Source organism: Typopeltis vanoorti, chromosome 26, assembly GCF_054136105.1.
Source record: "Typopeltis vanoorti isolate ZY-2024b chromosome 26, IOZ_Tvanoo_1.0, whole genome shotgun sequence".
In the NCBI taxonomy this organism is placed as follows: Eukaryota; Metazoa; Arthropoda; class Arachnida; order Uropygi; family Thelyphonidae; genus Typopeltis; species Typopeltis vanoorti.
In genome coordinates this window covers 37,432,001-37,459,402 of record NC_143574.1, presented here as the reverse complement: position 1 = coordinate 37,459,402, position 27,402 = coordinate 37,432,001, and the positions used below count along the sequence as shown (strand labels likewise).

The 27,402-nt window shown below is 37.9% G+C and overlaps 1 protein-coding gene across 1 annotated transcript in view; it reads left to right on the top strand.

Moving 5' to 3' along the window:
• LOC150092471 (uncharacterized) overlaps positions 1-27,402 on the top strand; it is a 340,631-nt gene that overhangs the window by 190,451 nt on the left and 122,778 nt on the right. The window contains exon 3 of the mRNA XM_090415136.1: positions 7,544-7,619. Within this exon, the coding sequence (XP_090271262.1) occupies positions 7,544-7,619 (76 nt within the window). The remainder of the gene's footprint in view (positions 1-7,543; positions 7,620-27,402) is intronic.

The window sequence follows — 27,402 nt, the reverse complement described above, 5'->3', positions numbered from 1 at the left end:
GGCTGATGCTATCTGCACCACCAATTCCTCTCCCTTATTCCGGATACTCCTGGCATTAGTATAAAGCATATAAATGCCATTGTTTCTATACTCAGCATTATCCCTTCTAGACTCCACTGGGCTCAGTGTTACCTGACATCGTCTCCCTTCTCCCAAATATCCATTCCCATATGCTAACATAAACAATTTGTAAAAATATTCAGAATTTTAAATTATGATTATTTTTACGCTACTACATCTGCACTATTACTAATAACCTTTCCCAGCTTCATATCATCTGCAAACAACTGAATATCCCCCTGCAATCCACTGACAATGTCATTGATATGAAGGTTAAACAATATAGGTCCCAGTACCGAGTCCTGTGGAACTCCACTTGTAACACTTCTGCCTCCTTGAAATTGCCCCACCATACACAACTCTCTGATATACCTATCGGACAGCTAATCCTGAATCCAGTTGATCAACCTGACATCCAAACCCATGTGCTGCAACTTAAATATCAGCTAATCATGTGGCACCCTATCAAATGCCTTTGCTAAATCCAAGAAAATGTGGTATAAAGAACACAAGAAAAATAAAATAAATAATTAAACAAATAACTATAGCTTTTATGTGTAAATGTGTTAAGGATACCATACTGTTGGGATTGATAATATGACTGCTTATGTAAGTATCATCCAGTATGTTTAGGTTTCTCTAAACAGAAAAGAATACTCAACCATTTTTTACATAAAGCACTTGTACAACAGAGTGACGATTATTTATTCCAATAACACATCTTGTCACATAAGGCTGTTATCTCCATGACACAATTTTTAGACAATGTTAAAATATGTTCATGAACTCCTATAAATGACAAATTAATGCATACTTTACAATCCCTCTCACACCAGACACAAGATCACAAAAATATTCCCATCCACTATAGATTTTAGAGACATTTGGCAAAAATAGCCAAATGTCTCCAAAATCTTGATGCCACTATCAAATTACACATCCATCTGGCAACTTCATTATTCTCCAAACGATAAGCCTCATCCTCTTGCACATCCTGAAGCACATAAGATTCCTTGCATCCCTGCAGCTTACCTTACTTTGGAGAAAATTGTATTAACTTTTATCTTAAAGAAAATAATAACTACATTTGTGGTCATCAATTGGAAAGTCAGATCGGGCTGATCAAGCTCTGGACATACTTTCACGCAGGATTAAATGGAAAAAAGAAAATTCTACTGCATAAAAGTTGCTATCTGTCTCTGAGACTATTTTTTAGAATTGGCATCAACCACAGAGCACTTAATCTCAATAAGTATGCTGGCATTAAAGTGTCTAAGATCTAGTTAACCATTACTCACATAAATACCTCTCTCCATACCTCTCATTAAATTCATTCACTGTCAGGGCACTCAACTAACTGTTACAATTTATTGCACTCACTACTCTTGTAGCAAAATATCTAGTCTGTGCACCTTTACTAGCCAAACTCTTACACGACTTCAAGGGACGACCTATTGTTTTTCCCCTACTTATCACGTATTGGAAAATTTTTTGTCTCAATCTTGTATACTAAATGGACAAAACTTTAGAAATAGGGATGATGGGAAGTTGACACTGGCATCCTTTTCCTGTGCACAGAACGTATCCAAACTGACTGCAGATGGTAAATAGGCAGATATCAGGGCTCCTAACAGTATATTGAAATCGATGAACATGGGTAAATGTGGTGATCTTAGTGACTTTGATCATTGATGTGTTATCAGTGCAAGACAGATGGGTCACTCTGTCACCCAAGTGGAAAGAACCCTATGGTTCTCAAGGGCAATCATATCAAATGTTGACCATGAATATACTATCAATGGATTCTTGTGGAAAGGTGTTGAAAGTTTATTTTTCACTTGGTCAGACTATAATAAATTTAGTTTAATCCTTTATCCAAGTGCGAGCAAACAAAGTTTGCGCCTGAAAGTATCTTCAGGACTGGGGTAATGTGGTACAACACTGGGCAACTCGTTGCAAAGGTGGAGCAAGCTCACAACACTCCTATCTCAGTATCTCCCATAATGCAAAACATATCTCCTTGCGGATATGTATAATGTTATGTCTCCTTGCGGATATGTATAATGTTATGCATTAAGGGAAAGGCCACTACCCAGACTAGTTTTGACCTTTATTGAGGTCTCTTCTGTGGGAGAAAGGCCCAAGTGGAGATACCAGGCAAAAGCATTAGCAAGGTCATCTCTACCTATAGGAGTTGCCAAACGGTGTGCCACCTTTTTATTAAATTACTCTCGATTTAGAGAAAGATGTTGAAAGTTTATTTTTCACTTGGTTAGACTATAATAAATTTAGATTAATCCTTTATCCAAGTGTGAACAAACAAAGTTTGCACCTGAAAGTATCTTCAGGACTGGGGTCTCTTCAGTGGAAGCCAGGTCCTGGCTCCCACTGAAGAGACCTCAATAAAGGTTGAAACTAGTCTGAGTGGCCCTTCCCTTAATGCATAACATTATACATATCTGCAACGAGATGTGTTTTGCATTATGGGAGATACTGAGATAGGAGTGATGTTAGCTTGCTCCACCTTTGCAACGAGTTGCCCGGTGTTGTACCACCTTACCCCAGTCCTAAAGATACTTTCAGGTACAAACTTTGTTTGCTCACACTTGTAGAAAGGCTTATATGTTGGCACCACATGATTATTAAATTATTTAAGGAATTTACAACATATACTGGAATATTAATTAAAAGAAACTTTCATAAATACTTCCTATATTTCAGCAATGTCACAATGCCATCTTCATGGGAGCATACAAATATGACATGTGCACGCAGGCAATACAAAAAGCAAATGAGTTAGAAGAGAGAAAACTACTGTTGTTCCTGAAGTCCTAATGGTGCTCCCTAGTGGGTATATTCGGTTGTTTTGGCCATTTGACTGATGTTCTCATGATACAAGTCTCCAAATTTGGGGCAGTCTCATGCACCCAAATTTGTTGAGGTTTGGAACGTTTTTTACACCTGAGGGTGATTCTATAAACAATCTTTCATACTTAAACTTGCTGCTGTGTATTACTGTGGCTTTTTAAAAATGTATTCTATGGCAGGTCCCTTGCAGCTGTAAACTGTCCTACTTTGGCCAAACAGGCAGGACAGCGAATATCAGAATTTCTGAACACATTCCCTACATCCGGGGCACCTCTGAAAAAATAACCAAAGTCCTAAAAAAATATGACCTGACTTCTTGTTACAAATGATATAAAAAATTGGGATCCCTTATCTGCTCCACCAAAGACCAACCACTTCCTCTAGACCTATCTGGGGTATACCAGGTCCCTTGCAGCTGTAAACTGTCCTACTTTGGCCATACAAGCAGGACAGTAAATATCAGAATTTCTAAACACAAAGACTACATCCGTTTTCACCAGTACTGCCACTCTGGGCTTGCAGACCGTGCTGCGGATACTTGCCACAGAATACGTTGGGAAAAAGCCACAGTAATACACTGCAGCAATTTTAAGTATGAAACATTGTTTATAGAATCAGCCTGAGCTCTAAAAAAATGCTGCAAACTTCAACAAATTTGGGTGCATGAGACTGCCCCAAATTTGGGAGACTTGCATCATGAGGACATCAGCCCAACAGCCAAAACAACCAAATATAGCCCACTAGGAAGCACAATTAGGACTTTAGGAACAACAGTTGTTTTCTCTCTTTTACCTCATTTGCTTTTTGTAGTACCTGCGTGCACATGTTATTATTATTATTATGGGTAACTCCAAGGAGTCCACAGACTCGAGGGAGGCCCTAATATCATGTCAAGAACAACTATTCGACATTCACACAGTATCTATCATACCTCGCCTTGAACTCATTCACAGTCATGGCACCCACAACAGACTCTGGCAGCTTATTCCAATCATTTACCACTCTCCAAGTAAAAAAACCTAGCTCTAACACCGTTGCTAACCACATTCTTGCCCATCTTCCATGTATGGCCCCTAGTCCTCCCACACCAGTCCTATTTTTAAAAATACCTTCTGAATTAATCTTATAGAAACCCTGCAGTAATTTGAATGTCTCAATCATATCACCCCTTTACCACCTATCAACCAATTTCTGCAACCCACATTTGTTCAATTTGTTCAACCAATTTCTGCATACCACAACTGTTCTCATAAGGTTCATTCTGTAGACCCGCTATCATCTTGGTCACTCGTCTCTGGATCCTCTCAACCTCCTCCCCATCAAGAAGAAACCTTGGCACCCATATCTGGGAACAGTAGTCTAGATGGGTCTTATCAAGGCTTGATACAGAGGAAAAATATCTTGTTTGTCTCTGCTTGTTAAAGTATTTTTCAGGAACCAAGTGATTAATTAGCTGATTTAGCCACTTTTGCGATCTGCCCCCCCCCTAAACTTCAACTCCCTATCTACCAACACTCCCAAATCCATGGCCTCATCAAACTCCTGGAGTACGGTTCCACCAATGTGATGTACTGCTGCTAATCTTTTCACCTCAAAATGAATAACCTTACACTTTGTCACATTAAATTGACATACATTTTCCTTAGCCCAGTTTTCCAAACTATCCAAATCATCTTGCAAAATTTTGACATCCTGGGCACTCATTATTGCTCTACCCAACTTTGCATCATCAGCAAAAGAATTTTTGCTTGAGACTGTACGGAAGAAGACAGAGAGAGGAAAAATAGTGTGTGTGTTGCTTAGGTATGATAATGATGAGCTGAGCAGAAAAGCAGTGATGTTGAATGGCATAATAGCAAGAATGTGTGACAAGAGAGGACTGGTATATGTGCATGCTTGGAGTGCGTTTGAGGAAAGAGAGGAATTGTATGCGAGAGACCGTTTACATTTGAATGAAGAAGGACGTAGGTATCTGAAGAGATTGCTGTTGTGAAAGAGTCAGTGTGTCCCAGGGACGATGATAGCAGGGGTGGCCTCTTGTGGGAATGGATACTTGGGAGAAGGGAGACAACATCAGGTAACACTGAGCCCAGTGGAGTCAGGAAGGGATAATGCTGGGTATAGAAACAATGGCATTTATATGCTTTATACTAATGCCAGGAGTATCCGGAATAAGGGAGAGGAATTGGTGGCGCAGATAGCATCAGCCTGGCCAAAAAGTATTGGGATCACTGAGACGTGGTTGACAGAAGGGAATATAATAACAGGAATAGAAGTCGCTGGGTATTGCATTTTTCGTCAGGATAGGAGGGGAAAGCGTGGTGGTGGGGTACTGCTTATGATAAGTGATGATCTATGTCCTCTAAGAGTGGAGGCTTTGGAAGGAAGTGAGACAAATGATTTTAAGAGCATATGGTGTGAGGTAGAGGTAGACAAGACAGGATATTTAGTGGGGTGTGCTACAGACCCAGGAGCAAGGAGGATGGGGACCAGGAGATGTTTAGACAGCTAAGTTTGGCAAGTGCAAGAAGAATGATTGTTATGGGAGATTTTAACTACAGTAGTATAAATTGGAGAGAGGAAGATGCATGTAGCAATAGTGGAATGGAATTTCTAGAATTCTTGAGGGACAAATGTCTTAGGCAACATGTAACAGAGGGAACAAGAGTTTTAGATTTGGTTATAGCATCAGAAGAGTTGATAATAACTGAGATGACATCTCTCCCACCAGTTGGAGAGAGTGACCATATTGTTTTAACATGGAAAATGAATAGATATGCAGGAGTATCAAAGAGACAAGAACTTATGTGGAATTATAATACAGGTGATTATAATAGTCTTAGACGTCAACTTCGGGAAGTTTTGCTGACTGAACTTTGAAAATAATTAGAATAATGACATTAATAACTGATATTCCTTTAGATGCATGTTACACAGAGTTTAACAAAAACATCATTTATTTCATATCTATGCTTCTTATATCTTTCATATCTAAGGTGAGAATGTGAGCAACAATGTCATATAATTGTGTTAATGATGGAAATGGGTGTTGTCATGGAAATGTTCATTAGCAGAGAACGATTTCAACTTTGTGTTCATCTGTTCTGGGCCCATGAAATGTGTGCAAAGATGACTACATATACAAGAGAAGATTAGAGATCTGCAAGTTGTCCAACTGTGTCATGCAGACAAGAGTGTGCAAAAGAACATGCAAGTAGATTAATATGTCTCTACACGAATGCTAAGAGTATCAGAAACAAAATGGTCAAATTTTTTGCCTTAGTCAATATGTTGGAACCTCAGATTATAGGCATTAATGAGACCTGGCTATCAGAATCAGACATACTAACTGGTATTGAGTGTAAGGATATACTCCTTTTAGGAAGGGTAGAGAGGATAGGGGAGAAGGGGTGTGCTACTAATGATATCTGATGACTTGAATCCAGTTTGAGTTGAGACCAATCATTGCAGTACTACTACTAATAGCATTTCATGTGGCAGTGAGTTTGAAGCCATCTGTTGTAAGGCGAAATTTAACAAGATCAATTACACAGTGGAGTTTTGTTAGAGACCTGGTGGATCAATTGTTAATGATGAATAAATGCATCACCAAACAGACAAGATGAGTAATCATAATGGGAGAATTTTATGATGACTTGAATCCAGTTTGAGTTGAGACCAATCATTGCAGTACTACTACTAATAGCATTTCATGTGGCAGTGAGTTTGAAGCCATCTGTTGTAAGGCGAAATTTAACAAGATCAATTACACAGTGGAGTTTTGTTAGAGACCTGGTGGATCAATTGTTAATGATGAATAAATGCATCACCAAACAGACAAGATGAGTAATCATAATGGGAGAATTTTATTATCCAAATATTGATTGGGTAGCAGTAGAATCTCATGAGAAGAATGAAAATGCATTTATTGAGCTGTTGAGGACAACTTCTGCAGCATGTGACAGAGGAAACTCAAGGTGATAGTGTGTTAGATTTGATTATAGTGTCAGAGGGCAGATATTTCAGTTAAAATGTAACTATTCTGTCTCCAGTTGGTGACAGTGATCATGTGGTACTCACTTGGGAAGTGAATAAGTTTATGAATGTTCTATTCAGAAAAGGTTATATGCTGAACCTACAAGGCATGCAATTATGATCAACTAAGGGTATACTAAGTTCAGTGGAATGGGAACAGTTGATGGATAGAAAGAATATCGACAATGCATGGGAAACATTTAAACAATATCTAAATGATGCAATATCAGAGTGTGTCCTGAGAGTTAGAGTCCCATTGTTCCTCATATACTATAAGAGACAATGCGTTTTATACTGCTCTTAATATTGATAATTGATGGCTAGCACTTCTTATCCATGTTGCTCCATCTTTGTGGTGTGCATCATGTGCACATTTTGGTGTGTGTATATGTCTGTGTTTGACACATTTTATAAAAATATAATAACAAATATAAATGTATTTAAAAATAATTTTCATTAGTAAAATTATATAGAGAACTGAATGATTAGTCTTGTGTTGTTGATTTATATAAAAAAAATTTTTTTTTTAAATGTTAATATTTATGTGAATTTATTAATATAGCATTATTATGTGTTTCAGTTGTCGGGGAGTTGGTATTACCATGCGCATGAATGAAATGGATGTTATTAGTTACAATTATCAAGCAAAGTTTGATGTGAGTAAATTATTTATTATTATTATTAATATTATTATTATTATTATCATCATCATTATCAACACCTAACCTCTACAGAGTCACAGCCTCATCGTGGGAGGTATTCACTATTGCATACAATGCTTATCAAACCGCATCTTAAACAGATTCAATGTGTCCACATTCACAATGCACTCAGGCAATGCATTCCACTCCCCAATCACCCTCCATGCAAAGAACCTGCTTCTCACTCCTTTACTCACAACTTCCTTATAGAGTTTCCAGCAATGGCCCTTTGTTCTACTTCCTTCTCGAATTCTATGAAAAATCTCTTCATGTCTACCTAATAACAACCCCTGACCAGTTTATATGTCTCAATCATATCCCTCCCCCCTTCCGCCTATTCACGAGGCTCTGCAACTTACATTCCCTTAATCTGTCCTCGTACTCCACATTCCAAAGACCACTGACTACCTTTGTGAATCTTCTCTGTACCCTTTCCAACATATCCTCGTCACCATGAAAACCCTGCGACCAAATCTATGCACAATAATCCATACAAGGCCTTATACAATGGAATCATAACCTCTCTATTTCTGTATGTCAGGTTTCTCCGCATCATTGCCATTATTCCATGTGATGTCTTCACAACTTGTGCAATGGCCCCTGAATTTCAGGTCCTTGTCCACCATCACTCCTAGAACTGTCATCTCCTCTACTTCTGTTAAAGTTTCCCCACCAAGTGTATACTGGGCATCCCAATGTTGCTTACCAAATTTCAAAACCTTACTCTTGGCAACATTGAACTGATAGTTCCACTTACCTACCCATTCATGCAATCTATTCAAGTCCTCTTGTAAGGCATTAACATCAACCTGACTGTGCATTGCTCTCTCGAGTTTTGCATCATCTGCAAACAACTGGATATCACTAGTTAAACCCAACCCAATATCATTAACATACAAATTAATAAACAATGGCTTCAAAACTGACCCCTGTTGCACACCACTGGTAACCATTCTCTTTCGAGATACTGCACCCCCATATACAACTTTCTAATACCTACCTGACAGCCAGTCACTGATCCAACACAGAAGTCTGTTATCCAATCCCATCTCCTTCAATCTAATTAAGAACTTGTCATGTGGCAGTTGATCAAAAGCCTTTGCAAAATTCAAGTACTCCACTGTATATGCATCTCCTCTGTCCAAGGTATTTGTCACCTTGTTATGGTACATAAGTTAGTGAAACATGATATCCCCTTATAACCCATGCTGATAACCACAGTGAATACTGCTGTTATCAACTCATTTCTGTATCCCACTTCTCACCAATCTCTCCAGGACCTTCACCACAACTCCAGATATACAGGCTGGTCTATAATTTGAAGTGACAGCCTTATCACCACCTTTATGCAGTGGAATAATTTTACCCTCCTTCCACTCCCTTGGAACCTGAGCTGTTGCATAACTCTTGTTAAACAGGCATGCCAAAGCTACTGCCGTTTCCCTGGAACATTCTCTTAAGATATGTGGTGATATTTCATCAAATTCTATCACCTTATTAACATCAAGGCTATTTATTTCCTCAAATACCTGCTGCTCACTCACAATTAAGCTATCCTTTCCTATGTCTTCTACACTTAAGTTCCTTATGATTCCACCTTGATCAGGATGAAACACGCTTATAAATTGATCACTGAATAACTCAACAATGTCTTCTGCAGCAGTTACCATTCTACCACTTTCATCCCTTAATTTCATCTTTCCATGATCATTCTTCCTTCTACTTGCTACATATCTAAAATACTCTCTAGGGTTTTTCTTAGCCTGATTTGCCAATTTTTGCTCATACTCTACTTTTGTTTTCCTTACTAACTGAGTCACTCTCCTGGCTTGTTCTTTATATTCTTTGTGTCATTGATTACCATTATTCATCTTGTACTTCCTCCAGAGGACTTTCTATTTTCCGATTTCATGCTTAAGCTCCACATTGATCCATTTTACATCAACCTTATTCAGCATTTTGGTCTTTGGGATACATTTGTACATTGATGCTGTTATGTATTTCTTTGTAAGTTATAATTCCACATATATCCTTTCTTCACAAAAGCCTGCATATGACTAGCCACAACAAAGGTGATTACTTCAAGATCACTTTCACCAACTGGAGGAAAATGGGAAACTCCTCTAACAATTACCTCCTCTGCTGAAATGATGAGATCTAGAACTCTTGATCATCGCGTGCCATTCTTTACATGCTCCCTGAGATAGTTATCTCTCAAGAACTTGAAAAATTCACTTTCCTTATTCTCAAATGCTATCTCTTCATTCCAATCTATATTGCCATAATTAAAAAAACCCATAATAATTACCCTTCACCAATCCAAGTTGTTTATACGTTTCTTGATATCCACCTTCCACATTCCCAGTCCTATAGCAACATCGAACTAAACATATCTTCCTCTCAACTTCCATGTTACCTCTTTCTTGTCTACCTTATGTGGAATTAATTCCCCTGCTATCATCAGCAGCACTCTCCCTCCTTTCCTGCCCTTTCTATCCTGGCAAAAAATACTGTACCCTTCCATTTCTAATCCCTTTACGATACCATCATCATTCCACCATGTTTCACTTATTCCAATGATTTGGGGACGAATAAACTCTATCACTGAAACCATTTCATCCCCTTTTATTTCTGTTACTTCCGGCATTTGTAAACAATCACAACAGTTCATTTTTAGGCCTATAGCCAGTCCTATCCAAGCCATATGTTGGTTGTGATTTCCCCACTACACCAGCCAAATCACCTTGATCACCACTTACCACATATACCTGCTCAGTCACCACTTCTGCACCCACATTGCAATATACTCCATCTTCATAAACACATTCACATCCACTTTCAACATTCAGTCTCATATGCCATGTCTCCCTGTCCACCTGAGCCCCCCCCCCGTTTCCCTGTTCCTCTTGTATTCGAGTTCTCTCTTCCTCCCTCACTCCACTACTGTTTCCATTGCCAAGCATTGCTGTCTCTTCAGTACCATTCTCCTGATTTTTATCTTCATCCCTTCCTTCTGATCTCTGGCAAGCATCACACACTGTACTTTCATCTAGCAACACTTTCCCCAACACACTTACTCCAAAGCCATTTAAATGCAACCCATCACGCCTGTATAATTTCATTCTTCCCTCAAACACATGTCATACATCCACAAACTGCACTCCCTTCTCCTCACACAGCTCCATCAATATACCATTCATGATTTTGGCTTTCTGTTGCAACTCATCATCATCATATCTGGGTAACACACTGAAAACCTTTCTTACTACACTGTTATCTTTCACTCTTCTCAATAGTCTGCTGATATTTTTCTTCACCTAGTTTCCCGGTGTGTACAAAATTTGGTGCGATTGTGATATTCCTTATTTTGGCTAGACAGACAAATCTATTGAATTACGCATGGAGGAACACATGAGGGACATTGCTTACAAGAGACAGCGAACCAGTGCCTTATCAAGCTGTATCCTTTTCTCGGCTAATCCTAATGATGAAACCCCAAATCATACAGTCCGCTGAGACAGATCTACTAAACATCTTTCGTTGCCATGAGGAATTGGAGAGAAAAATAGTAGAATCTAGGGAAATCATCCTCAACCCTGAACATCTAAATAATAACTTGAGCTACAACCTCCCAGATAGTCATTCAGCTGTAATCATCTACTGGCGTTCACATGATGCTGCAAGCACGCACTCTCCTAACAATGCAACAAATGAAAGATCAGCTTTAAATACAACTACAAAGTTTTCATACTAATTATGTATAGAGACTCTCTATGTTGTTCATAGTTTTTTAACCTTCAGTGTTTAGTGTTTTTTCTTTTGTAATGCAACCTGATGAAGGCTGTTATAAGCCGAAACTAGTTGTGTTTTACTATTAAACCCTCTTTTACCTAACTCTCGGTTTAAGTCATTCAACTCATTTCACAATATGTATTTCAACCGAGTCAATGAATTATCATACATATATATATATATATATATATATATATATATATATATATATATATATATATATATATATATATATATATATATATATATGAAATTATATAAATACTAGGGGGGTTTTTTCAGCATTTCTGGTCGAATATCATCTACTCCTGTTGCCTTTCCACATTTCAAGACTTTGATGAGGTTTTCTACTTCAATTATGGATATGTATTTCTGACTGCATACCTAGTACCACTGTACTATCACTGCTTGTTTTGTTTAGCAATTTTTCAAAGTAATTACTCCATACTTCAAGGATATCTTTTTCTCTGGTTTTCATGTCACCTTTATCATGTTTAACTCCTTTTACAGCACTCTTTCCTCCATTTCTAAGCTTCTTCAACAACCTCCAGAATATTTTGCCACTTCTTGATATTTATTTTCTATGTTCTTGCCAAAGTCCTCCCATGACTTTTGTTTAGCTAGTTTTACAAAGTGTTCAGCTTTCTTACATTTGTCTCTGTATTTTCTAAGAGCACAACCTGATTTATTATTATTATTATTCAGGCCTCCATGGAGTCAAAAGACTCATCATGGGAGGTCCTTCCTAAGAAACACAAAGTCTATCAAGACTCATCGAGGGGAAGTCCCCCCCCCCCTAAGAAACACAAAGTCTCTCATACTACTCCTTAAACTCATTGACCATTCTCACTCTCACCACTCCATCAGGCAATGAATTCCATGATTTATTTGCCAGAAACTTTTTATATGCTTTCTTTTTTTTCTTTGCTGTCTCTTTAACTTCCTGTATCCACCATGGAGTTCTGATTTTTCTATCCTTGCAGACAACCTCACCACATGCCTCTCTGGCTGAATCAATCAAGGTTTTCTCCAAGGTTTGGTTCCTGTTCTCAAACTCTTTCATTTTTTATTATTATTATTATTATTCAGGCCTCCATGAAGTCAAAAGACTCATCGTGGGAGGTTCTTCCTAAGAACATAAAGTCTGTCATACCACTCCTTAAACTCATTGACCATTCTTGCTCCCACCACTCCATCAAGCAATGCATTCCACGGTTCAACCACTCTCCACACAAAGAAACTACTCCTTACCCTCTTGCTCACAGTTTCCTTTCGTAACTTCCAGGGATGGCCTCTTGTCATCACTCCTTCCCACTGTTCAACCAAGCGAAAGAACTCCCCAGTGTCAACTCTGTAACTACCTCTCAACAGTTTAAAAGTCTCAATCATATTACCTCTCCTTCTTCTATCCACCAAACTCTGCAGTCCACATTCCCTCAGTCGATCCTCATAACTATCCTTGTACAGTCCTGAAACCATCTTTGTCATCCGTCTTTGTATCCTTTCCACAGTTAATTTATCCCCTTCAAATCCTGGGGACCAAATCTGATCAGAGACTTATACAACGGAATGATAACCCTCTTATCTCTGCAGGTCAGTGTCCTCATAATTGCAGCAATCCTCTGTGTTACCTTTACCAACTTTGCAATATGTCCCCTAAACTTCAGGTTTCTATCAGTCATCAACCCCAGATCTCTTGTCTCCCCTACTTCCTACAGTATAACTCCTCCCATAGAGTATGCAGCATCCCATCGATGTTTCCCAAACCTCAAGACCTTACATTTTGCTGCATTAAACTGACATTCTCCCCATTCATTTGCCCATATATCTATCTTATTTGTGTATTTTAGTCTACAGTTCACATCTAAGAGCTGCTCAACTTTTATTCGCTTTAAAACTTTCTTACATGTTATTCTTTTCAATATGAAATTCAATTTTATCCTGCTCAAGACTAAATAGTGATCACTTCTAATTTCAAATCCTCTGTACACTCTGGTGTCCTGCACCAGTGGGAAAACAGCACTATCAACAACAACATAGTCAATGAGACTTTTCTTATTCCTTGCCTCTTCTTTCCATGTGAATTTGTGCACATTTTTATGTTGGAACATGGTGTTAGTAATAACCAGTCCATGTCCTGAGCAGAAATCCAATCCAAAAGATATTTGCCATTATTATTAGCTTTGCTCTTTTCTCTAAATTTTACCAAAATATTTTTGTATGTCTGACAATCATTTCCTACTCTACTACTTTGATCCCCAACAAGGACCAACTTTTCCTTTTTTATTGTGTCAGTTGCTTTTTCTAAGGCATCAAAAAATTCCTCCACTTCTACCTTAGTAGAACCTTCTGTGGGACCATAGACACAAATAAGTCTCATTGTCCAATTCCCCATTCTGATATTTGCCCACATCACTCTACTTGAGACTGCCTGCCATTCAAGAAGATTAGCCTCGTATTTAGTGTTGAATACTAAGGCTACTCCTTCTTTTCCTTGGTTGTCATTGCCTGAATATTGCAGTATGATGGATGTAAAGAATGAAGAGTTGACCGTAATGAGGGAGATAGCATGGTTAAGTGGAGTGATGCACATGATGAGGAATGAATGAACTGGAGCAACTGCAGAAACTTCTGGCATAACTTCTGATAACAGAAAGAAAGAAGTGCAAGAAAAGAAAAAGGAATATTTGGCTAAGAGAGAAAGAAAAATTAAGCAGAGAATCTTGTATGGCGGTTCTATCATAAGGGGTGTGATTGGCAAGAGAGTGACAAAATCGTGCAACTTGCAAAAATTAATAGAGTGCAAAAGTATAAAATGAAAGAGTTGATTTCAGAAAGGAGAAAAGTATGGTATGAAGAAGGACATGAAAGATTTACTGAAAGTAGCAAAAGAAAAAAGTGACAGAGTTAAGATAGTGAGACTGTTGCTACGATATGAAAGAGTTGAGCAGAAACAGAAATGAATCACTGCATAGGTTATGCAAGAGAAATGATGTGTGTGGGCATGTGGAGTGAGTCTGATGGACAAAAGGACTTGTACAGGAAGGATGGTTTGCATCTGAACAGATTTAGTGATCATAGTCTGAAAAAAGTGTTATTGAATGAAATGAAAGTGGATATATCAAATCAGGGAAACTAGAGCTTTTGGAGGAAAAGCTATTGAGGGGGTACACGGATTATAGTAATGCAATTGAGTGTCAGAATGTGAATCAAATGCTTAAGTTAGCACCATGGGTAACAAATCAGAATGGAATAGTAAGTATAAAGTGAGAGGAATTTGGTGGGACCTAATGGGCTTTTGTACTTCATGTACACTAATATTTGGAAAATTTGGAATAAGTGGAATGAATGCCAACGGTAGTTACCTCCCTACCATCGGCATTCATTCAAATCATTCTGCCATACACATTCTTTCTTTTACTTGCAACATAAGAGGCAAGTAAACATCTTTGCCACAATTGTTAATTTGTTGATTAATAATATAGGAAAGGATATGAGAGGAACTATTCAGTTGTTTGCCAATGATGCAATAGTTAATATAGATGATGTTAAAATTTTGCAGAATGATTTGGGTAAACTGTCAGTCTGGGCAAAGGAGAATGGATGTCGTGTAATGTGCAAAGTGTAAGGTTATGCATTTTGATGTGAAAAAATTACCAGCTGTGTACCATGTTGATGGAACTGTACTCCAGGAAATTGATGAAGCCAGGGATTTCAGGATATTAGTGGTTGGAGAGTTAAAGTTTAGAGGATATATTGCAAAAGTAACTCACCGGATTACTTGTTTACTTAAGAATACCATGACAAGCAGGTTCTTTCATTGATTGTATCAAGGCTCCTCTTTATGGAGCCTTGATACAATCCCATCTTGACTACCACACACAGATCTGGGCACCAGGGTTTCTTGTGGATGAGAAGGGGGTCGAAGGTGAGTGACTAAGATTGTAGCAGGTCTATGGAATGAACTTTACGTGAACAAGTTGAAGATCTGTGGCTTACAGAAATTGGTTGATAGGTGGGAAAGAGGTGATATGATTAAGACATACAAATTACTGAAGGGTGTTTACAAGATTAATACAGAGGAAATCTTGAAAAGCAAGAGTGTAGTTAGCAAGGCTGTCAGGACTAGATTTTTTGCTTGCAGAGTGGTGAATAAGTGAAATAAGTAGCCAGTGTCTGTTGTAGGTATCACAAATGAAATCAACGCAAAGTACAGTGTGAATGTTGGATAGTGCTTGGCATGATGTTTAGGACCTCCCTCAATGAGTCTGAATACTCCATGGATTAGACTTCATGATAATAAAGTCTAAGGACTTTAGTTTAGGACCTCCCTCAATGAGTCTGAATACTCCATGGATTAGACTTCATGATAATAATTCCGTATTCCTGTCATTATTTTGTTTACTGTCATCAGCATCCTCTTCACATCATCATCACTAGTCAACTAAGATGACTATATCAGTATGTAATAGTGCAGTTCGGCTTTACTGTAGAAGGCAGAAGATAATGAACACCACTATAACTGGGTCTCTAGAGAAAAGAAAAATCTCAGACAAGTTCACTGTGTTGGTAGGAACAAATAATTTTCAAGGAAGTGTGAATGAGGTAGCACAGGATTTGCAAGTGTTGCTAGAATAGTCTGAGAGGGAGAATTGTGAGTGGTCTGCCAAAGTATGATTAGTAGGGAGCTGAGGATAGGACAGACATGATTACAAAAGGCATGATAGCTGTGATGTGCAGGAAGAGAGCAGTTAAGTATGAGGTGGTACTGAATAAACTTGAAAGCTGAAGCTCTGTTTGCTGCAGATGGTCTACATTTGAGTGAGCATATCAGTGTGAAAATTATTATTCTTACAGGTATCTGCATGGAGTCAGTAGACTCATCGCGGGAGACCCAAACTAGCAAAACAATATCTGTCATATCTCTTCTTGAATTCATTTACAGACGAAGAGCTCACAACTAAGTCAGGCAATGAATTCCACTCGTTCACCACCCTCCAGGCAAAAAACCTTGTTCTGACACATTTGTTAACCACACTCTTCTTTAGTTTCCAGAGATGACCTCTTGTTCTTCCATCACTATCACACAGCTGAAACATTTCCCCTGCATCAATCCTATAAAAACCTTTCAGTAATTTAAATGTTTCTATCATATCACCTCTTCTTCGCCTATCAACCAATCGCTGCAATCCACAAGCTCTCAATCTATCAATGTAGGGGGAATTTTTTATATCACTCACTAACTTGGTCACTCTTCTCTAAACCCTCTCCACAGCCTCCTCATCTCAAAGGAATCCAGGTGACCAGACCTGAGCACAGTAATCCAAATGTGGAGGTAGCAATGCTTTATAAAGGGGAATAATAACCTCTTTATCTCTGGATGTTAGTGTGTTCCTCAACAACCAAGTAATCCAATGTGCAATCTTGGATACCTTAGCAATGTGTCCTCTGAACCTCATCTCCCTATCTACCAACACCCCTAAGTCCCTAGCCTCATCAGTCTCTTGGAGTACCTTTCCATCAATGTAGTACACAGCTGGTATTCTTTTAATCCCAAAATGCATGACTTGACACTTTTCCACATTGAACTGACATCCATTATCATTTGCCCATTTTACCAGCTTATTTAAATCACCTGCAAACTTTCAACATCACCTTGATTTTTTATTGCGCTACGCAACTTTGCATCATCAGCAAACAACTGAATATCTCCCTTTAAGCCATTTCCTATATCATTTATATACAAATTAAACAACATTGGCCCAAGCACAGAGCCCTGCGGCACACCACTGGTCACCTGTCTCATTCTGGACTCGGCTCCTCCATACACCACCTTATGGTATCTCTCCCTGAGCCATTCTCCTATCCATATCACCAATTTAATATCCATTCCCATCTGCTCCAATTTGCGTAACAGTGTTCTATGGGGTATCCTGTCAAAAGCCTTAGTAAAATCCAGAAGTACCACTGTGTAGCCTGCTCCTTTGTCCAACTCAGATGTTATTCTATTATGAATAGTTAATAGATTGCTAAGGCAGGATCTACCTTTAACAAAACCATGTTGGCCTCTATAGAGTATCATATCCTGATCCACCCATTCTTGAATTTTGTCTTTAACCAACTTTTCCAATACTTTTACCACTACTCCTGAGATGGTAATTGGTCTGTAATTAACTACCGCAGTTTTAGAGCCACCCTTATGCAAAGGAACCACTTTGCCTAACTTCCACTCCCTGGGGACCATACCAGAGTTCAAATTTAAATTAAATATCCAAGTAAGAGGGGGTTGACAATTCATTTGCACATTCACGCAACACCCGAGCTGATATTCCATCTAAGCCTACAGCAGTGTTTGCATTTAAATTTTGCAATATATTTAATACCTCTGGTTCTTTAGCTGCAATTCTCACATTAGGTATTGCTACAGGTATAGAGATATCCTCACTTGGGTGATAGACTTTTGAAAAGTAATCACTCAGTAACTCAACTATTACATCTGATTTTGTCACCTCAATACCATCAGTACCCACTAAAGTTATCCTTCCGAAGTCATTTTTCCTCTTACTTGCTGCATAGCGGAAGAACTCTTTGGGATTGCCCTTGATCTCTTTGGCTAAGGTCTTCTCATAATCTGATTTAGCTTATCTTACTATGCTGGTAACCTTCCTGGCTTGAACCTTGTACTGCTCATGGGTGTACTGGTCGCCTTTCTCCTTGTAAATTCTCCATAACCTTTTCTTTTTTTGCAGATCAAGCTTGATACTACTGCTCATCCATTTAACGCCTGCCTTGTTTGACCTCCTGACCATGGGGACACAATCTGATATTGCTTTCCTCAGATACCCGTTGATTATATCCCATGCACTGCTAACATCTTTCCCTTCCAATATGTTCTGCCATGGGATGACTGCAAGCTCACTCCAAAGCTTGTTATAATTGCCTAACCTGTAGTTCTGTATATATCCCTTCTTAACAGAAAAATCCACAGATTTTGCAACCTCCCAAGTCAATACCACATGATCGCTTTCACCAACTGGAGGTAACGAGGACACCTTACTTATGCATATAACCTCTGAACCAATAACCAGGTCCAACACTCTCACACCACGTGTCCCTTAAGTTATGTGCTGTTTCAAGTAATTATCTCATAGAAAATGTATGAATTCCTTTTCCTTTTTGCTACATGATATTTCCTCCTTCCAATTGATATCACCGTAATTAAAATCCCCCATAATAATCACTAAGCCTTCACTCATTGCACTAATTTGCTGATGCATGAATTCAATATCTCCCCCTGTACTTCCTGGCCTATAGCAGCTTCCAACTGTATATTTGGTTGCATTGGTCACTATTTCGCACCAGACTGCCTCAAATGAACTCTCATTCGCATGTCTATCATCTTGATATACTACTTTCTTTGGCTGCAACACATCAGCTATAATCAACAGTACTCCTACCCCTGTTCTATCTTCTCTATCCTCCCTGAAAATACTGTACCCATCACATTCAATTCCAGTGACCACATCTTCTGCTGACAGCCAAGTTTCACTAATGCCTACAACTTTTGGTGAGTTGCACTGACTAATGCCAAAAATTCTTCTCTCTTATTTCGAATGGTTCTAGCATTTGTATACAAAACTTGCAGATTCCCTCTAGATCTTGTACCGGCTTTAGAACTGATATATAAGTCACTAATTTCCGTAGTCCCATGCCTATTTTTATCCCCTCTCTTCTGCAATTTATTCTTCATATAAGGATCAATAAATATACAATCAGTGCTAAAATTTCTCTCTCTTACACTCAACCTTTTCAATATTAGTTTCCCTGCCCAATAACTTCAACTTGTTCAGAAAACAGTAACTTCTTCAATCGCTTATGTCCTTCCATGTTAAGATGTAGTCCATCTCCAGCATACAACTGCCTTTTTCCTTCAAATACACTCCAAACATCAACAAATTCCAAACCTCTTTTTTTGCACATTTTTGCAATCATATCATTCATTATCATTGCTCGTCTACTTAACTCGTAATTGTCAAAACGAGGCAGCACACACACACACACTGTCCTCCCATTGACACTTGTCCTCTTCACAATATCTAATAATGTTCTTAAATCTTTTCCTACCTGATTTATACTACCTCTCAGGTCATTCGTACCCACCATAACTATCATCTTGTCTGCTTCATGCCCTCTCTTTATTGCTAAAGCCACTCTTTCTATTGTCCCACCAGCCAAGCACTCCTCATGCATACCACTCTCCATACCCTTAATCATAGAATCACCATATATTTTACCACTCTTAACTTCATTCAAGTCCACACTCATGGACTCATTCTCTACGCTATTCAGCATGACTCTCCCAGCTTCATTACTCAACACTATATTACTTACCCCCCCCACTCTCACGATATCTCGTTTCTTCTAGGCCACTTGTGGCTTTATTTTGTTGACTCCCAATCACTCCCATACTATTTATTACTGCATCATTCACCAAAGACTCACCCATGTGTAATCCTGTTCTGGTTACTTCAGCTAATATAACCTCTATAGTCCTAATTTCTCTGTTTAACACATTAAATTCAGCTTTAACTTCCAGTATCTCCTTACCAAGCACTTCCACTTCCTCATGAAGAAGATGAAGGTCATTTTTCATTTTCATAAACTCCTGCCGAAGTTCTTCCGCTACGGTCACAATGTCAGCTTCCATTCCTAAACGCTCCAGCCTATCCCGACACTTCTCACATACATTGACATTTTCGTTCTTCTCATTTAGCCAGACTGACCACAGATCCTTCACATTCTTCGGCACATACATGTAGCAGTTTCCGCAACGCAACCATTGCGAAAAATCTAACGCTGAGCCAGCCTTTCGTGTAGAAGTAGAAGTCCTGCGTGCCGCTGACGACGTTTCTTGTTGGACGCCATCCTTACACGTTGAAATAGTGAAACAAACGGCAGTGAAAACACAATATATACAACACAGTTCCAAACAATAACACCACCGAAGGACACTTGTATCTAATCGATGCACAACTGCAGCACAATTTGTGACAAAAAGCCACACTATATTTAACTTTAAAAACACGTTTTCTAGACTAGCTAAACACGACCGCCACCTTTACCAAGGACACTAGCGCCACCAAATGGGTTGGTAATGAGAGAAGCAGAGTGTGTAAGCCAGTCATGGAAACAAAAATCAGACAGTTTTAGACTGGGAGGATAAGCTACTAGGATTAGTTTGAGATAAATGATGAAGGAAGACAGGATAAGAATACATGGATGGTCTTGATGGGAGCAAAAGAGTTAAAGAACATGAATGATAGGATTAGGAATTGTGGGAAAGCTACTGTACTTATATACTGAATACAAGCAGTACTAGGTAAAAGGGCAGAGTTTCTGGTGTTGAAGCAGTTAGTCAATTTGCACATCATTGGTGTCAGTGAGACATGATTAATGAGGATGACATACTTCTAGGAATAGAATAAGATGGTTATAATATTTTTCAAAAAAACAGAAAAGATAAAATTGAAGGTGAGGTATTATGATGATTTTTGCAGGAATGGCTAAAAGGTCATTTGGTGTGAGGCTGAGGTAAGCACAAATTTTAGATATTTAGTCAGCTGTTGCTACAAGCCAGGAAATGTCGAGGAAGATGATTCTGAAATATTTAGAAAAATGAAAATGGAGGATGATAATAATGGGTGATAATAACTTTAGCTATGTAAACATTGGTTAGAAACTGAAAATAACATGTAAGGAGATCAAAGTCCTTGAACTATTTAAGGACATCTACTTTATGAGCATGTAGTTGAAGCAAGATGGGACACAAGCAGTGACATAGCTAGAGGGGGCAGTCCTCCCCAGGTGGCACTTAGTACCTTTTTTAACTTTTACAGCTCATTCTAAAATACAGTCTCAAGAACTCAGTTCCAAATATTGTAATACTGCTGTGAATTTTCTTCACAATTGCTGTAAGTGTTGCTAGTTGTGAGAGGAATTTTTCTAAATAAAAATTGATTAAGAATTACCTACATTACTATGAAATAGACTTCGCCAATGTCATCAATCATTTTGCTAACAGAAAAGAACTATAACATTTTAGAATGTTGAAATTAAAGTTTTACTTCAAAAATAAACATATCAGTTTAATTTATTTCCTTATACGTCATTTTGACTTTTTGTAATATTTTTGGTGTGTATTGAGAAAGGCGGCAAACTCAGGAACTGCCCCGGGCAGCAAAAGCTCTAGCTACACCATTGGACACAAGTGTTGGATTTAATATCATCTCATACAATGAAAACAGGAATACAAGGTGTGTTCAAAAAAAGACCAAACTTTTGCTATAAAGACTTTATTGTTCATTTTACAACATGTTAAGCACTGTCCCTTTCAAAGTAGTCACCTCTATTGGGGATACATCATTCCTTCCATTGTTGGAATGCTTCCTGGAACACACTTCCTGTGGTGCCCAGTTCTCTCATCGCATTTTCCTGAATCTCCTCTATGATTTGGAAATGATGTCCTTTCAAAGTGGTTTTAAGTTTATGAAACAAGAAAAAGTCTGCTGGGGCTAAGTCCAGAGAATAGCAGTTCTTGACTGATTTCAACACAGTTCTCTTTCTGATCATTAATCAACAAATATGAAATGAATTTTGCACTGATGTGATGCATCTGAAGTTTTTTAGTCAAAATTTGATGGCAAGATCCTATTTTGATGCCCACTTCATCAACAACTTCTTGGACAGTTAAACAACAATTTCCACAAATCACAATACGAACTCTCTCAATATGGTTGTTGTCTGTTGATGTGAAAGGTCATCTAGGGATCTTCACCAACCGATGTTCTGCCCTTTTTAAAATACTTAAACCACTTCCGAAATGTCTCTGTAAAATTTTTGCTAAGTTTGCAGCAAAATTTCACACACACACACACATTGTTCTTCAAGCTTTTCATTGTCACTTTGTCACTAATTCGACAAACAGCTTGTGCAGCTCACTTCAGTAGATGTAACTCAATTACTAATGCTCATAGCAACATGGGGCAAATGGCAGTTTACCAAAACCTGCCGCTTGGTACGCTCAGTAGCTGCAGTGAGGCTCTCTGTGCCAATTGGCACACTATTTAAAAAGTTTGGTCATTTTTTGAACATGCCTCATATGTCACCAAGATGCCAGCAACTAGGGAGAGGGATCATATGATTTGATGTGGGGGAGTGGATAGAAAATAGATGGGTAATGTGCAGTGGCTTGATCAAATGAACAGGAGAGAAATCAGTAGTGTCTGAAACTTTGAGATGCTACTTACAGTGTTAAATTCTATTCCTAAGATTAGGAAGATAAATAAAGTAGGGGTGAAACAGATGAATTATGGAGTTTTGCAGGAGCTTCTGACACAAAGAATAGATATAAAAAACTGTTAAGTGTATCAGCAAAAGTCATCTTTCAGTAGCAAGACTGAGTGTAAGATCATCAGTCAAATCTTTTTCACAATAAATGGTGCTATTGACTTGATCAGTTTAAAAATTTAAGAATAAATATCATTCTTAAGATTATTTCTTGTCTCAAGGACTCACTTTAGTAATATGGGAATGGCAAATCTGAGGTACCTGGTGATGGACCATGGGAGTAATAGATGTATATATATATGTGTGTTATGATATCTGTAGACTGGTTCCTACTCTTCTTTCTTTTCTTCTCTTTGTTCCTTACCCAAATATAGGATTTCAAAGACTAAGGGTGAATTATTCCTAGTTTCCTATTTTTTTTTTTCATCTCTTGCAGTGGGAGCTTTCCTTCTCTCCAAGGTATTTGCCTTTCATAGTAGGCTGAAGCTGCAATAGGCCCAGCAAGCTGGCAGTAGATTTATTGAAGCTAAAACGTAACCTGTCTAGGAAAAAAACTGAGAATAGGAACAGAGAGGATGAGTTAGTGGGTGTTATGAGCAAAAGGAAATTAGATGTTTTGAGTTTGAGTGAGAAAAAATGAAAAAAGGAAAGAATTTAAGAGACGACTTTGTTTTGCTTTAGAAAGGAGCAGATGACCAATCAAAAAGTTGTGTCAGTTTTATCATTATTAAAGAAGTAAATGACAGACTCATAGTGATGGAATAATATAATAATGAGATTTGTATATGAATATAATGAACAGTGAATCTCATTTATCCAGATATATGCACCACAACAAGGTTTAGATATGGAGGAAAAGACATTACTTCAGGAACAGTTGAAGGATATTATTCAAAATAAGAGTGTAAGATCTTAGAAGATTTTAAAGCAAAGAGAAGAACAGGAGTAGAAAAATTTTGAGCCAGTTTGGTTTGGTCAAAGAAATGAGGAAGGACAAAGGGTATTAGATTTTTTTATTCACCAGAAATTATCTCAAAATTTAATGAGAAAACACACTGGTTTCAAAAAAGACAAAGTCACAGATTTACCTGCCTTACCCTGGTAAGGCAGTACAACACCTACCTTACCCGGGTAAGGTGGTACAACACCATATTCAGTCCTGAAGATATTTTCAGGTGCAAACTTTGTTTGCTCACACTTGGATAAAGGATTAAACTAAATTTATTATAGTCTAACCAAGTGAAAAATAACTTTCAACATCTTTCTCTAAATCCAGAGTAATTTATTAAAAAAGGGTGACACACCTTCTGGCAACTCCTATAGGTTGAGATGACCTCACTATTGCTTCTGCCTGGTATCTCCACCTCTGGGCCTGGCTCCCACCGAAGAGACCTCAATAAACATTGAAACTAGTCTGGGTAGTGGCCAATCCCTTAATGCATAACATTATACATATCTGCAAGGAGATGTGTTTTGCATTATGGGAGATACTGGGATAGGAGTGTTGTTCGCTTGGTCCACCTTTGCTACGAGTTGCCCAGTGTTGTACTGCCTTACCCCGGTAAGACAGTACAACACCATATTCAGTCCTGAAGATATTTTCAGGCGCAAACTTTGTTTGCTCACACTTGGATAAAGGATTAAACTAAATTTATTATAGTCTAACCAAGTGAAAAATAACTTTCAACATCTTTCTCTAAATCCAGAGTAATTTATTAAAAAAGGGTGACACACCTTCTGGCAACTCCTATAGGTTGAGATGACCTCACTATTGCTTCTGCCTGGTATCTCCACCTCTGGGCCTGGCTCCCACCGAAGAGACCTCAATAAACATTGAAACTAGTCTGGGTAGTGGCCAATCCCTTAATGCATAACATTATACATATCTGCAAGGAGATGTGTTTTGCATTATGGGAGATACTGGGATAGGAGTGTTGTTCGCTTGGTCCACCTTTGCTACGAGTTGCCCAGTGTTGTACTGCCTTACCCCGGTAAGACAGTACAACACCATATTCAGTCCTGAAGATATTTTCAGGCGCAAACTTTGTTTGCTCACACTTGGATAAAGGATTAAACTAAATTTATTACACACAGCCGATCTTTAAAATTGCGATACCAAGGTCTTGTGATTGATGATAAAAAGCATATGATTTATTCATAAATATTTCTAAATTATTCATTTCTTTGATGTTTTCTTATCGAATCGTCTAATGCTAATTCTAAATAATGAGCTATGCAATACCAAATCACAATGTTGGGAAATCTTTGTAGAAGTTTGAATGCAACACCTGATTTGTTTATTAACAGTACACTAGCTCCATCATAACAAAATGCAATGTGATGATTTTTTAAATAGTAATCAGAAAATCCATATGAATTTAAAATAGTGTTGTGTCGACTCTCTTGTGTTTCAGGCCCTCTTTTATCTCTCATATAAATATATCTCTTTATAATTCCTACTTATTCTTTTCTTATTTCTTATCTAATATCATCTTGTTTTAAACCTTATCTAATTTACTTAACTCAGGCCGAATCCTTGACAAGAGTGAAGCTGTTGGTTTGTGAGACAAAGGAAATGCAAATGGCAGATGCCTATTCCTTTGTCTCAGCACTGGTTCTAATTCCTTATTCAAATTCAGAGAAATTTATTTTTTTCGCTGCACCACCCTGAATCCTAGATTATACTGAACTTGTATCACCAAGGAATTAGAATACAGTCAGCATTCAATCTTATCCTATATTTTTCATACTTGCAGTCATGACCAAATATTATTTATATTCCCGCTTTTGTGGTTTGCTAAATTTTATGAGCAAGTGCAGTAGGTACTAATTTCAGGCAATACAACATTTATATTTTAAACAAAACATTTTAATTTCAAGAAAGGACATAATAAACCATGAATTTTTACAGTTTATATCTGCTGCAAACAAAGTTACAGCAGACATAAATTTCCGTCTTTTCAGTATAGAGGAATTATTGGCATCTCTTGAAGAGATTTCTGCATTCTCAAAGTTAGTGTTGCACAATGTTATTACCAGATTCCTTTGAGAAAGGAGAACAGACATTATTTTGCATTCACAACACAATCAGTTAAATATCGTTTTACTAGGATGCCTCAAGGCATCAAATAAAAAAAAACAGTCCTTTCAGGCTCTAATGAACGTGGCTTTAGCTGATGATATGTTGGGAAAAGGAGTAATTCATTTTCAGAATGATCTGCTTGTTTATTCTTTTAGTATTGATAAACATTTCAGTTACTGAAATCAGCTATCTCTAAGTTGCATCAAATAATTTAAAGTTAAAAGCTTCAAAGTGCCAGTTTTTCTTGAGTGGAGTCTGTCTTGGACATATTATATCATGGATTGTAATGGTATAAAATGAGATAAGGAAAAATTATTATTATTAACATCCCATCTCCCTGGATTCAGATATTCATTGCGAGAGGCATACACAACACTTCTCAAACCATGCCTTAAACTCATTCAATATATCACTCATGAACCATTCTGTTATAAAGAGCTTGCTCCTCAGTCCTTTGCTCATAACCACCATATACAGTTTTCAAGGGTGGCCTCTTGTTCTAACCACATTTCCCATTCTATGAAAAAATTTTTTCATATTAACCTGGTAGCAAACTCTAACCAACTGAAATGTCTCCATTTCGTTAAGTGTGAGGTCTGTTATATGTATTCTTTCGATTACTTAAATGATTTGTGGATATTTGGAGAGGATGGAAGGAGGGGTTTGTGCGAAGTGTGATCTGAACGAGGAATTGATGAATGAAAATATGAAATTGATGACAGAAAGTGTTACTAGCGAGATTGTCGTGGGTAAAATGAGCACACGTTTGAAAGAGAAGGATGGTGAGAAAGAGAGACGAAAAAATGTTAAAAAATCAGTAAAAAAAGGGCGATTTGAAAACCGTAATGGAATTTAAAAGGGACGAAAGTGAGGTGAGAGTGGTGGGAAGAAATGAAATTGAGAGAACGAATGAAACTAGAAATGGCGTGACGCAGAAATCGAAAGTGTAAAAAATCAAAAGAATGGATGATAGCGAAAATTCAACGCATGTTAGACTGAAAGTATAGAAACAAAGAAAGATGAATAAGTGTGAAAATGGGAAGAATGATAGCGAAAGTTGGACGCATGTTGGACCGAAAATACGGAAACAAAGAAAGATGAATGAGTGTGAAAATGGGAAGAATGATAGCAAAAGTTGGATGCATTTGGGACTGAAAGTACGGAAACAAAGAAGGATAAATGAGAGTGAAAGTGAGAAGAGGGGGTTGAGAGTTAGAAAGTTAGAAAGATTGAATGATAGAGAGAATGTGTCGCGAGATTCGGAACTTGAATTGGATTGGATGAGGCAAGAAATGAAATGGATGCTGAATGAAATTAAGAATTTTCAGGTACAAACTATTAAAATAAATAATAATGGCATGAAAGAGTTAACGAAAGATGAGTGAGTGGCGTTGTATGGCGACTCCATTATTAAAGGTGTGCTGGAGGATAGAATGCACAAGGTATGTTTTCCAGGTGCCAAAATGAGTAGAGTGATTGAGGCATTGGATATGAGGCAGGAGCAAACAAAAGAGTTAA